The sequence below is a fragment of the Equus caballus genome, chromosome 14, assembly GCF_041296265.1.
Source record: "Equus caballus isolate H_3958 breed thoroughbred chromosome 14, TB-T2T, whole genome shotgun sequence".
Classification (NCBI taxonomy): Eukaryota; Metazoa; Chordata; class Mammalia; order Perissodactyla; family Equidae; genus Equus; species Equus caballus.
Genome location: NC_091697.1, coordinates 56,311,639 through 56,325,770, shown reverse-complemented (window position 1 = coordinate 56,325,770; position 14,132 = coordinate 56,311,639). Strand labels below are relative to the sequence as shown.

The 14,132-nt window shown below is 45.0% G+C and overlaps 1 protein-coding gene across 7 annotated transcripts in view; it reads right to left on the bottom strand.

Moving 5' to 3' along the window:
* Positions 1 to 14,132, bottom strand: part of MACROH2A1 (macroH2A.1 histone) — a 73,499-nt gene that overhangs the window by 16,766 nt on the left and 42,601 nt on the right. For 2 of the 7 annotated variants that reach the window (XM_023617666.2, XM_070234282.1), the window contains exons 5-6: positions 10,409 to 10,516; positions 2,822 to 2,921 (exon numbers count right to left, since the gene is read on the bottom strand). In XM_023617666.2, the coding sequence (XP_023473434.1) occupies positions 2,822 to 2,921; positions 10,409 to 10,516 (208 nt within the window). Of the gene's footprint in view, positions 1 to 1,066; positions 1,158 to 2,821; positions 2,922 to 10,408; positions 10,520 to 14,132 lie in introns of all 7 variants that reach the window. The other 5 variants (XM_023617668.2, XM_070234283.1, XM_023617663.2 and 2 more) reach the window with 3 other exon arrangements.

Genomic DNA, 14,132 nt, shown 5'->3' with positions numbered 1-14,132 from the left:
TGCTGCCCTCGGGACCAGCACTACTATAACAATCCTACATACACCAGAGTGAGAGCATACAGTAAGCACCAGTCATGAGCCAAGCACAAAACAAGGTGCTTTCCTTCCATCTGTTAACGTAATTCTCATTATTACCACTATTTTACAGATAGGGAAACCAAGGCATCAAGGAGTTAAGTGACTTGCCCAGGCCCCATTACCAGTAAGTGGTAAGGTCAGGATTCAAGCTCCTTCTAACTAGCTCCAGGTGGACATTTTTGCCATCACACCTGGATGCCTCCTCGTCCTATAAGTGCCTCAGTGTATTTTTAAAGTAGGGCACTGTCTGATGATGCTGGTGCAGCAAGTCCGCAGCCACAGCGCTGGGCACCCGGCACCCTCGGTGCTCCTCTGCCTCACCCTAGCCTCAGCCATTTAGCTCCAGGAGCGAAGTGAGGGTGATGCATGTCAGCTGCCCGGGGAGAGGAAGGAGCTTTCGAGGTCTAGGAGAGTGTTTCTCAAGTGTGGTCTGGGGACACCACATCAGATGAGGTGACAGTCATGCACTTAAGGTCTGAGAGCCCCTGAGGGTGGGAGAGTGTTCTGCGAGTGTCCTGTGTGCACCTGAGGCTTTAAGACCATTTTCAGGAATGAGTGTGCTTCTGACACAGAGAGAGAGGTGTGTGGGGCAGAGACCTGTGCACAGGCATTCATTCCTGTACGTCTGGGGCACAGAAGTGATCTTGGATACCACTCTGCCGATCTGGCTGCATCCCCCTTACAGCTGAAATCACGTGTGAACCCAGTCTCCAACACAGCTGTGCTTCGTGAAGCAAATGAAGAAACGATGTTGCTGAACCAGTTTCCAAACCAGAACTGTGCCCATTTGTGAGCTGCATGCTGTACCCTGGCTGACAGCTAGCTGTATTTCTTCAGTTCACAACCCGGGGGCGGAAGACCTTGGGAAGGTCAGGACAGCTGGAAGTGTGAAATGAATGCAGCCTGCGTAGCTGTCAAAGGATCAAGCTGTCTGCGGCGGCCGACTGACCATGCACACACACACTCGGCAGCACCCGCTAGGCATTACCTACTTCACCACCGGTGTAGAAGTCAGTGTTTGTCGGGTGAACGACAGCGTCACTGTCGATGGAGGCAATGTCAGCCTGTACAACTTGCAACTATAACAGGTAAACAGATGGACATCAACTGTGCTGGACCGGGACCGCGCACAGGCACATTCACTAACGCCCCGAGGGCAGGGCCGCCTACCTGGTCGATTCCAACCCACGAGCCAAAGGGGCAATCAGTCCACCAAGTGCGCACACGTGGACGGGGGTGAGGAGAGGAGGAGGAGGAACATCAAATGTGACATGTTTAAATTAAACATTTGAATGAGAAGTCCAAAAAAAGAGAAACACACACATGAGATCATTTCCAAAGGTTAAAAGAAATAAAACAACGAATGCCCCATTTCACTTGGCAAAGCCTATAAAACTGGCACCCACTGAGAAGGCTACTAAAACATGGCATCTGTTTTAAAAATATGTAGACTATCAGGCCACCCAAAACAACAAGTTTCTCCATTTTGTCGGCAGCAGGCAACGCTCGGGGTTTTTTATTCTTGTGACAGTCGTCATTTTGAAAACTGAGAAAACAGTAGAGCTTTTATTTTTTTCCCTCAAGGTGTAAATATATTTTTCCAGGCTTACCTATTATCCTAGTCAATTTTATTTTTACGTATTTTACATACAAAATGTACTTTGGATAGAATCCTTGCTTTTTCTAGCTTGTGACCTTTTTTTTTTAAGAAGATATAAGGTAGTTGGAAAACCAGTTGAACAGGGCATTCTTGAGTCCAAGGTCCCATGTCTTCAGCCCATTCTTGGACCCAGTTTGTGTGGGTCGGGCCTGGGTTCTGAATGAGCATTTCTCCCAGGAAATATGCCCTCTTTACAAAAGCTGGGAGCCAAAGGCACACAAAACACACCTCTGTCAGCACCAGGCACGAGTCTGCCTTGGGGGCATCTGCTAGCCTGTTGCCCCTGGCAAGGCTCACAGCTAAGAGGACAGGAGCATTTATTGTGCCCCTGAGCTGTCCTTTATGCAAGAATGGAGCCAAAGAACAGGACACCTGAGGGGTACCTCCCAGCTTGCCCTGAACCATCAACCCTCCTGAGCCCGGAGACACTATGGCTCTGGGGCAATTTTCCTCCATAGGAACTCACTCAGAAAGAGAGACTGCCCTTCTGTTTACTATCATCCTCTAGCCACATAATTCAAGAAGGTGACACTCAGTCATATGCTGTTTTCAGTTGCAGAAAAAGTTAAAAAAACAACAACAGTGTGTGGTAAATCTGGGGGAAAGCAATTTGCTGGTAGATTAAAGACAGCTTAATGGTATACTGATACAACTTAATTCTCTCCCTTTTTAAGTGCTTTCAAGCTTCATTTGAGTGTCACTTCTAATTAAGGCTTAAATGGAGAAACTATCATTTTGTAGTTACCTGAGATTTTTCAGTTCTAAAAAAAAATACAAACACATTTTTTAAAAATCCCCCCCCAAGTAACCAGCAGTCAGTACGATCATTATGGAAGAGAATTTAGATGGCAATATATTTACAATCAAGGGGAAAGTAGCCCATCGCACTTAATGAAACATCAGATTGTTTCCATTTGGAATGGCTTGGAGCAAGCAGACATTCAATGTCTATACTCAAACGTTAATCCCGAATTTGGGAATTTGGCTTGACCATCTGAAGTTTGAGAAGATGAAAAGCCTAAATTCTGGATTCCATAACTTTTCATCTGACAGCTGGCAGTGCCAAACCCCATCCCCAATTACCTAGGTCATCTTTAAGGTCAATGTCAGCATTGGTAGGATTGATTATGGCCTCCACCTCAAAGCCGGCTAAATTACTGATTTCACTGTGAATAAGGTTCAGCTGAAAAGAAAAGCATGAGGTGGGAAATAACAGGACAGCCGGGAGTCACAGAGAAGGGAGCCTTGGGATACAGATGAAGGACAGTGGACACTCCAAGTCTGCTGGGCACGAAGGGGAATGGGGAGTCGCTGGCTAAAATGAATCCATTTCAAACAAAAGACTCAAATGCCGCACGGGATGCTGAAAGGAAGCAAGCTGGGCCAAGGGTCCAGAACCTGGTGGGTGATGCTTGGGACAAAAGAGGCATAAGCCAGATTGGACTGGTGGATCCACCTCCCTTTAAAGCAACTTGTGATCTAGGGGCCAAAGTAAAGCAGCCGTCAGGACCCAGAATCAGAATACTCATTGCTGGGTGGGTGAGGTGGTCTATGTGACTCTCCTCTTCTTTGAGGGCTAGAATGGTGAAGTCCGATTTGTTTTGGGCAAACCCTTAGTATCTCTGCCATTCTCCTCCAAGAGGCCATGTGTCTCTATGGCTGTGCCCATCACAGTGACCACTGGCTGGCTGGCTCTCCTGCCCCGCTCAGGGATGGCAAGGAGCTAGAATGGTCTGTTGCTTAGTAACATCTAATTTTATATGCCTATTAGTCATGTAATGCTGAAGGTCTGGTGAAACCCAGGAACAGAAATAGCAGTTCTCTAGCACAGCAATGTGTCTTTTAAACTGTTTTCACTCTGTTGGTGAGGTTACTATGGGGCCCAGAGGGTTGAGCATTTTCCTTGAGTGAGTTTCATGAGTACCAAGCAACTGGCTCTTTCTGAAGAGCCACTGAATGTCCTCCCTCTCCACTGTTATCCTGTTGTCATAGTAACCCTCAGTTTGTGAGGAATCCTAAGTTCTAGATTCAGCTGTCAGAGGGGCCAGGGGAATTAGCTGGCCCAGGACTACTGTCCTAGGTCCTGTTCTTCCCCATCCTGTTCTTAGGTACAAGTGCCTGCAGCAAAGCACACACCTTCTCTCTCTTTCAATGAAGATGCTCATTCTTCAGTGACATAAATTCCTAACAGCTGCAGCAAAGAGCAATGCCTAAGGAGCCCCCAGAAGAGCAGGTGCCCAAGACCGACTGTGATGCAGGCTGGGGGCCCTGGCTGCAGCCTGCCAGGCCTGGCAGGGCAGGAGCCTTTGTCCGGGCACTCCCTCCGAGGAGAGGGCCGGGTGCAGACACTTGGCAGGGAGGCTCTTGGCAACTGAGCTCCAAGTTGCTGGATTTCTAGGGCCAAACATTTTGTTGAAAACAAAACCAAACAAAAAACCTGACATTCTATAAGCATTAGAAATATAAACCCGCATTTCTGATTCCCAGAAGCAGTCAGTAGATTCTCAAAAAAGGGACCCGCCTGGACTAAAAGTCATCCTTTGTGAGAAAGGAAATAAATTTGGTTGCATGGCCAGGGAAGGGCTCTGGCTAGGCCCTGCCACAGGGCAGTGACCCTCACTCTTCATTAGGACTCAAAGGGAGAAGAGGAACAAGTTTTCCCCACTTGGCCGTCCCAGGGTTTGGTTCCCAGCATAACGGGGTGATTCAGGGGCCACCCACATCCCTGAAGCTGAAGTAAGCCACTGGGGTGATCTCACGGCAAAGCCCTCAGAAGCCCAGGGCCCTGGTGCCAGGACAGAGGCAGAAAAGAGAGACAAGCATCGGGGCCAGGGTGCCCACTGCCGCACACAGGGAGAAGGGGTGAGTGGGCACAGACTACGGGGCCTCAGGGTAAAGCAAGTGAACATTCAGGACAAGGTAAAGGCTTTGATTCTGACAGCTTCTAAGTATTGCACTTTACTTCTAGAAAACAGTTTATAAAAACTCAGATTAAGCCCATAACTCCCTGCTCCCACCAAAAAACCCCACAACAACCCTCTCTGTGCAAAGAGGTAGGAGGTTGTTGGGCAAGGAAGGAAAAGGAGAAAAAAGGAAAAGAAACACTTGGTATGGTGTGGATGAGTATACTTTTAAGGAATCTGAGATTCCTTTTTTGTTTGTTTAAAAACCATATGTGTTCAAATCCTTAAAATTCACACTATTTTTTTCCCAATTGTATAGATGCTTCTGGATTTGTACTCGAAATGCCTCATTGGAAAGTCAGCTATTTCCATGGGCTCCAATTCAACTAGCCGGGAAGACCCCGGTAGCCTGTCTCTGCCTTGGCCTGGGGAGAACCACCCCTCTGTCTAGAGGAATGGGCTCTCTCGGGAAATGGGGCTTCACGGCTTTGCTGAAGCGAGGGAGTGGCTGCAAACAGAACTCAAGCTCCTTGGAGAATTCCCAGTTCACTCTGGACTCATCACCTCCCCTCTGAGCAGAGGCAGCCCCATTCCTGAAAGCACAGAATTCTGTACCTTAGGGAGCCACTTCCACCAGCACTGAGAATTCCCAACTAACCAAGGGCTGGTTCACGCTCACCCACAGCTGAGCCTTGATTTTCCAACTACGCTCTGCTGTGCACCAGGTTCAGCAGAAGTCCTCAGGGGGAGGGGATGAGCCACAAAACAGTTTTGCTGCTATTAAATATGTACAAATAAGTATGTTTTAAAAAATTGTCTGGACTATAGAGCAGGTTTGTTTGGCAGAGGGATGGGGATGGGAGAGCACAAATTGCTTCGGGCACTTTGGAAAGACAAATGGGTAATCAACTTGGCTGGGGCAGGCTGAACCAGTGAGCAGAAGCTAACTGTGAGAGGATCATGAACAAAGATGGCAGCTCCCCTGGACAGGAGAAGAAAACCCATGAGCACAGGGCACAAATGGGCCATGTGTGCACATGTCTGAAAAGGATCCCACTGTTTATGGACACACATATGCATAGGCCTGGTAGGGCCAGGATGATGCCCAGTCCTGGGAGGTCCCAGGATCCAATCCAACTGGGCCTCTCAGCTGAAGGGCAGTGGCTGTGTCAAGCATATGGCACAGCAGGAGTTCTTACAGGCTGGGAAATCAGATTGCTGGGGAACTGTGAAAATTCTCAAGTTTAGTCTGATTTTCTGGGAGGGAGGAGGGTCATTAATGATTTCAGAATTTGAATAAGGTGACTACTTCTTTGTCTCATCATTGAAAAAGATGGAAAATTAAGTTTTGAACCACAGCATGGGGAGTTTAAAATATCTGTCAAGACTGTTGGCCACTGGAGAGAGTGACCAAAGGGTACTGCCCGTTATAGAGCACAAGGGGATCCCACTGGGCCGCGGAGCTGGGAGAAAGAGACCTAGCCAAGTGTCCTTCAAGCTCCCTTCCCCCACTGGGACCCGATTACGTTAATCCCAGCTGGCTCTGCTGTAGCTCTGATGTCCACAGTACTTGAGCCCTCCCTCAAGTGGTTATGCCTGCACTAACCCTTGTTCTCTACTGACGATGGAACTCCTTAGAGAAGCTCCTCGAAGGCAGAGAGTAGGTTGCCGGCTAGCCCCAAGTGCCACAGAACGCCCAAGACAGTGCTTGGGTTTCTGCTGGCACCCAGATAGAGTTGGAACTGAAGGTCAAACATCCTTACATAACTCTGAGATGAAATGAACACCCCCTTCCCTTAAAGCAGGGCTAATGGAAACACCAGAGCTCAGGAATGGAGCCTTTGGCCTGGCTTGGACCTGAGGTGGCTCAGAGCCAACCGGCCATCCTGGAAGGGAGGCTGGCACCTACCATTTAGGGCAGGTCAGGAGGAGGCCCGCCAATGACAGGGAAGGAGCTGGTGGCTTGGAGCTACTGGATAGGCCTCTGGCTGCCTTGACATGACCCACTTGGCAACAGGACATAGTACAATCTTATTTTGTTTTTACATAATATGATCAGAAATTCAATTTTAGGAAATTAAAGTGATTGTTAAAGATTATCTGACTGACATGTTGAGTCTAGCCTGTAATTGTCAGATTTTGGTGTCTCTTATGCCTCATAATGGACAAGGAAGGAAGAAGACTGGCTGGTCTTATTTTCCTGTGTTAGCCACATAAAATGCAACTCTTTTCCTGTCTCCAAAGTCCACTTCAACTAAGAAGGATGGAAAGGGCATGTCTTTCATAGAATTGTTTCTAAATTCCTCATGGAGAACCCTGTTTCTCTGTGGCCCAGTCTAGGGCCCGCTCCTGCCCTTGCCTCTGAGATGAAGGGGCTCCTTCATCTGTGCTATGCTGCCCACCTGCATGCATCCCCCACCTCAAGCCTGGTGGTGGCATCTGGTAGGTTTCAGGCTAGAATGTGTCACACAAAGGTAAGGACTCATGTGGGCACTTCTGGAGGCTCAGGAACCGAGTCACCACTCTTCATGGCTTCGCCAGTTTCCTAAACTTCTCAGAAGCCAATCTTCAGCCATAGGGTGGAGAGCAGGTAACGGCCCTCTCCTCTTCATTACTGCTTCAAGAGCTCCCTCTCTCCTTACAGTTCCCAGCCTCTGGGAGGGGAGTAGGGTGTTTGGATCCAAGGGAGAAAACCCATGCTACCCAACCCCTGCCTTTAGTGGCCCACAGGGCTGTGGCTGTGATCTTGATATTTGGGAGGGTGTAGACTCATACCCTCCGTACGCTGCCTTTCCAACAGTTTCAAATAACACTGACCCTACTGAGGAAGCCTAAATCATTTACTACCACTGACACAGGTTTATAGAAATACACTTTGGAAGTATTTTTTTGGAAATAAAACCATGAGGTTTTTAAATCTCTGAAAAGAGGCTTGTGAACCACAAAGCAAAAACATTTAGTGGATTCAGACTCACAGCACTGTTTTCTTTTGAAAAACAAAAGAAAACATTTCTTTTCTAATGAGGGCGATTACTCCTGACACTCCAGCATGTGAAATACATCATCAACAACAATTAGATCCCAGGCTGCTGAGCCCAGGGCCAGCTTCCCCTGCGAGTAGCTTAGCAACCATGCCTTCCAGGGCTGGAGCGAGCACAGGATCACCTGTCTCCACCTCAGCTTGCTTGCACTATAAAAGCATAGGTTTCATGGTCACCGATGGAAAAATAAGATTCGAAGAACACAGGGTACCATCTAGTAATCATTCTAAAGTACCCTTTTTGAAATATTTCCTAAAGTCCAAGTCAGAATTAATGTTTGTAATCATAACACTTTAAAATGTGCTTTGTGTAAACATTTGTGTGTGTCAGTTTTACGACTCTTGCCCCTTTTGCACTCTATGCCATGACTTTCACCTGACAGCAGCAGCCAATAAGGGCCAGAAAGCACTGCTTCAAAATAGTGCTCCGAACTGTAGCATTCCCCCATCTCACGCTGCAGGGCCAGAGCTCCAGACAGCCCCTGGCACCTGTTTCTATTCTCCTGCCCAGGCTTACTTGAGATGCTGCTTTATTCTGTGAGGCCACATTTGGGGAGAGGCAGTTTACTCGGCTAAGGGGCGTCTGCAGTGCTGGATTTGAGGGTACCTCATCTGGATGTGTGAGTCTTGGGTCATTAAGCTGAAAGCACATTTAACTCAAAGGGCAGTCTCACGGGAGCTTGGTGTTTGTTCTCAGCACTAACGCTTAACTGTTTGACATGGCAAAGAAGGCGGGGGTCTGTGTGGTTCTGCACTCAGCCCCTTCTCTTACAGCTGACCATTTTACAATGGGTTCCGGCTCAACCACTCCTTTCAGATTCTCCCTCCAAAAGTCAAGACATCGAACAGAGTACATTAGTTTCATCGTCAAGTCCACTTCTTCCATGTTCCTCTATTTCTTAAATAATATTAGACGACATCCCTGTGAATTATTATAGAGCATCAATACTTCTCTATAGCTTTTTGGAGTCCACCTCCCCAGCTCTGAGTGGGGTACAGTCAGTATTAGCAGAATTTGTACTTCCTGGTACTTTTATGCCTATGGCACCTGGTCCTGAGGCCTGAGATCAGGGGTACCCAAAGCGGAGGAGAAGACAGCACTGCTTGGTTGCAGAGGAGCTAGCAAGATGTCTGCAGCCTTTGCTGCCTCCCTTCCAGGGCTCACGTGCAGCAGAGCCCAAACAAGGCCCTGATCCCAAGACCAAGAAGTGCAAGAAGGGCATCTCCATTTGTCTGTGGATATTTGTACGGCTGAGTGCTGCTATTTTGGAAATATTTGAGTTCATCCAGCAAGGGGCTGTGAGTTCTGATTTGAGGTTGGCTTTGGGGTGGCCAGCAGGAGAAGCAAGAATACAGGGAAGGGAGCGGCCAGGGTCAGGGGACCTAAAGGCAGGGAGGGGGAAGGAGGAGGGCGAGTGTGGCCCCAGGGGCTGAACTATTCCACTTGTTTAACAGGCCCCAAGTCCTGACTAATCACCCATGTCAGGGATCTAAAGCACACTGGAGATAGTCCTAAATAGCAGGAGTTTTTCACACTTTAGTTCAAACCAAAGCAATCTGGATGACAGGTCACATTAACTTTCAATATATTATCCAAAGGACACATTAAAGGGTGTGAAAGTAGACCCAGGTGGTTGCCTTCACTGTTGAGTTGAAATTTTTTAAATAAATAAAAAAATATTTTAAACAAAAACTTTTAAACACCCCAGACCTTAAGATGACAACTAGTGCTGGTTATTTTTCCCTTTGAAAAATGCATACAGAATACAGATAATGGTTATAAATGTAAACTGTAATGGAGATTTGCTGGAACATAGAGTCCACCACAGGAACTGCGTCATGAGCCTGAGCACAATGAGCGACAGGGGAGGGGGAGGAGCGCTTGCAGTGACGTGAGCAGGACGGGGTCACTGAGATGCAAAAGAAAACTGACCGTGAGGTTTTAAAAATGATGCAGCTTCAGAACCACGTTGTTAACCACAATCAAACTAGACAAAATTGACAGGGAAGGTCAAATTCATGCCTTTAATTTTTTTAATGTAGGATAAAAATGCTAAGAAAAGTTTAATTTTCTCTCTCTCCACTTTTTTTTTTTGGTGTTAATAGAGAATTATTAATTAATTCTCATTCTCAGTTCTTAACGGGCTTTGCATCATTTTTATTTCCAACAAAAGTGAATCATCTTTTACAAAACCATGGTGTCCTGGCAAAGTTGCATCACTGGGGCAGCTGAAAATGTATTGTCCATGGTCAAAACAAACCAACAATTGGCTTGAGGTGTCCCCGGGTGGCTCTGCACCCGTTGTAGAAGTCTAGAAACAATCCAGCCCCCTTGATCAGGGGCTCTACCTTCAGTGCCCACTAGAAGTGAGTTGCCTGCTTGATCATTCCTTTTCCAGGACCCAGTGTGGACTTCTGGCTGTTTTTCTGGCCAGTGCTATATGATGACCAGGTTATCCCACAGAAGCAGCTCCTCCCACAGACTAAGCCCCAGGGTGTTCCAACCCCCCAAGGAAGCCTTTTTCCCTCTTCTTTATCCTATCTCCTCTTCCAGCCTGCCAGTCTCCCGGCAGCTTCTCCATCCACTGCCCTCAATGAGGCCACTCCTAAAGCCCCAGCCGCCCACTCTCTCCACCCACACCGGTGAGGCCTTCTTGCCACTGGGACAAGTCTTGTCCCCATCTGTCCAGGGGCCCACAAGCAGACCAAGGCTGCATATCTGCCTACCTTCTGGCCGAGGAAGAGGCTCTTGGTGGAGAGGACCGTGAAGCCGTCAGCAGGTGTGCCCTCGGTTGTGCTGTCGGCACTGGCTGCCTTGCTGACTTCTCCCTGCTTCTTCTTGCACAAATAGAAGAGTCAGTCTAAGGCCCACAACAGACAGAGACCACAGGAATCTGGGCTTTCTAACAGGGAGGCGACTCACAGCCCTTACCCATAACACCCAAGAGAAAACCAGAAACCAAACCACAACGAGTTCTTGGCATTTCTCAAAGTAAGGGCCTAAAGGCTTATTTTGAAGTCCAAGAGTTCCATGAAGAGTGTTAAATTGTATTTTCATCACTTTTTATCTAAAAAAACTTAGCTACTTAAAGGCAAAACTTTACAGTGATAATTTAGAACAGAACAATTTTCATAAATTTAGACCAAGTAAATGTCTCCTAATTAAGGGTCTTTACATTCTAGATGTCTGTACACTATTCAAATTTAAGGGGGAAAAACAAACTGTTCAAGATCATCAGTTCTGAAAAAGCAAAAACGCAGACCAAGGACCATACCCTCTAAATCTCCCCAGGCCAGGAGGTAAGACCCCCAACTCTCCTTCCTTAAAACCAGGCTTGGAGAAGGATCCATATGGTGGCAGTTGGTGAGCCATCTGTCCCCCAGGGACTCTCACACCTGGTAGTGGGCATGGATCTCAGCATGCCCCTGGGCGTCATGCCCAAGCCTCATGCATCATTGAGACTGAAGTATGGGTAACCTGGGGTTCCCAAGAGCCATCCAAGGGGTATGTTGTACAGAGAGGTTTAATTAATTTCCAGATTCTCAACATCTTCATGTCATTTTCCTAAAATTGATCTGCTCTAAGAGTTATCTACACCTGTGGTCAAGGTTTCATGTCGAGTCTCCTTGCATGACCACCCCTCTCCCACCTGCTAGAGCAAATATTAGTGTGGTACACCACCCCAGAAGCATGGATGCATATATCTTTCCTAGTCTTTTATACGTATTTCTGTTAAGGACAAGGCTTGTATTAGAAATGGCTATTTTTCCTCATTTGGGGATTTTCTGCATTCAAATACATTGTAGAGTAAATAGTGAGACCAAAGGCAATTTTTGTCTAGACACTTTACCTTTTCCCTTCCCCCAATTACTATCAAACATTACATCACTCCTGAGGGATGGTTGAGCGGGAACAAATCAAGAAAGTAAGAAGTGAGAAATATTACAGATGCCACGCCTTCCTGCAGGATGAATCTGGACCGTAAAGTCAGGGCAGGGCCTATGCGCTATCCATTTGCCCATTTAGGATTCAAACTCATTAACACAGTAACATTTTACTTACAATGAAAAGTAAAGTCTAATTTTGCTGAGTGCTTTCACAATAAGGACTGCTTTGGTATTTAGGTTACATAGCTAACCTGGAACATTTTCCATAAATTAAGTGAGCTAAATCTGAAGCTCCAAAGTGTTGATATAAATGATAAGACAAGAAGCATTTTATCAAGAAATATGGTATTAGCAAAGATATAATAAAATTATCACTATTTTGGTTTTCTTAATACTTTGTATCAGATTTGACAAGTGAAAGAGAAACAGTTATAACCAACAATTACATGGTAAGTCTTAGTAAAGCCTTTTTTGATAGACTTTCCAGGAAACAAGAGAGGGAAAGAAAGGCTGGATGACAAATCCTTTCACAAGTCAGATGTTTCTAATTCTGTGCTTTCAACAAAACTGAAGAAATACCAAATTGAGTTAACAGCTGATAGATCATTAAAGAATAAGATTGATGAAGTTTAGTTAATAGTAGTGTACCAGTGCTGGTTTCCTAGTTGTGACCATGTACCATGGTTATGGAAGATAATAACAACAGGGAAACTGGGTGGGGGATAGTCGGGAACTTTCTGTACTGTCTTTGTAACTTTTCTGTAAATCTAAAATGATTCTAAAATAAAACATTTATTTAAATAAATTGATGACAGATTACTATGTGATTGTTGGCACACAACTCGGAAAGAGTTCAGAGTGATGTCGCTGTAACAAAATCCTTTCTATTCTCATTTAATGATTCTTGTGAACAAGATTTTCCAGACACTTATAGATATAAAAACATAAGATGCTGAACTCCATCTCATTTTAGCTATAAGTAACATTCATCTAAGGATACTTGAGTTAATTGGAAAAAGTCTATCTTCATCCATCCCATTACAAGATATAGTTCCAAGAAAATTTTACATTTGCCTTAATATTTATTAAAATTCGTTAAGTATTTGTCATTTGATCAATTATGTACTATTAATAAATGTGGTAACTATCCAATTCTGTAGAATCCATAACGTTTAGTGCTTTTATGATCACAAGAAATTTTTTCAAAATAAATTTAAATTTATATATGTTCTTTTTGTTGCAGAGATCAATAAAATACTACAAGCATAAAAATGTGTTACATTAGGATAAAATTTTGTGAGGCAAGTGAAAGAGAAATAAAGGGTTCAAGGAGAAAAATCACGTAAATGTTCGAACTTATGATTGAGATACAAAGACTTTCAAAATTGTTTTAGGAGGTATGCAAGCAAAAAAGTTTGAAAACCACTGCTCTACCCAGTGAACACCATGCATACAGGACATGCTTGGTAAATGCTTGGGAATGGGATGCAGCTGATACGTACACAAGGATTTAGTGCTTCTGCCCAAGGATACTTGGATTTTAGGAGGTTAGAAAGCCCTAACTAATAAAATTTCAGGCATCCGGGAATAGGAGCTGGTTTTACTGGGAAGAGGAGTCCTGAGAGCTTCCTTATGCCCCTGATACAAGTCAGCAGCCACCTATGCAGGTCTAAGGCTTAACTGGTGATAATTAATACAGGTAATTTTCAGCAATGATTCACTTGCTTATGGCCTCCTCCATTAAAGATGTTGCCCTACACTGTAAACTGGTATAGCCACTATGGAAAACAGGAAGGAGGTTCCTTGAAAAATTAAAATAGAACTCCTATATAATTCAGAAATTCCATTTCTGGGAATATATCTGAAGGAAGTGAAAATACTATGATGAAGTGATATCTGCACCCCCATGTTCATAGCAGCATTATTTACAATAGCCAAGACATGGAAACAACCTAAGTGTCCATCGGCAGATGAATGGATAAAGAATTTGTGAGATAGACACACACACAGGAATATTATTCAGCCATAAAAAAGAAGGAAATCCTGCCAGGAAGACCAGAGAGTTCCAAATAAGATGAACCCAAAGAGATCCACACCAAGACACATTATAATTAAAATGTCAAAAGTTAAAGACAAAGTGAGACTCTTAAAAACAGCAAGAGAAAACAACTTGTTTCATACAAAGGAACCCCCATAAGAGTATCAGCAGAAACTCTGCAGGCCAAAAGGGACTGACACAACATAGTCGAAGTGCTGTTAAGTCAAAAACTGCCAACCAAGAATATTCTACCTGGCAAAGTTGCCCTTCAGAATTGAAGGAGAAATAAAGAGTTTTCCAGCTAAGCAAAAGCTAAAAGAGTTCATCACTACTAAACTGGTCTTACAAGAAATGTCAAAGGGACTTTAAGCTGAAAAGGGCACTAATTAGTAACAAGAAAACATATGAAAGTATAAATCTCTCTGGTAAAGGTAAATATGTAGTAAAGGCGGTGGATTAATCACTTATAAAGCTAGTATGAAGGGTAGAAAGACAAATAGTAAAAATAACTATAACTACAATAAT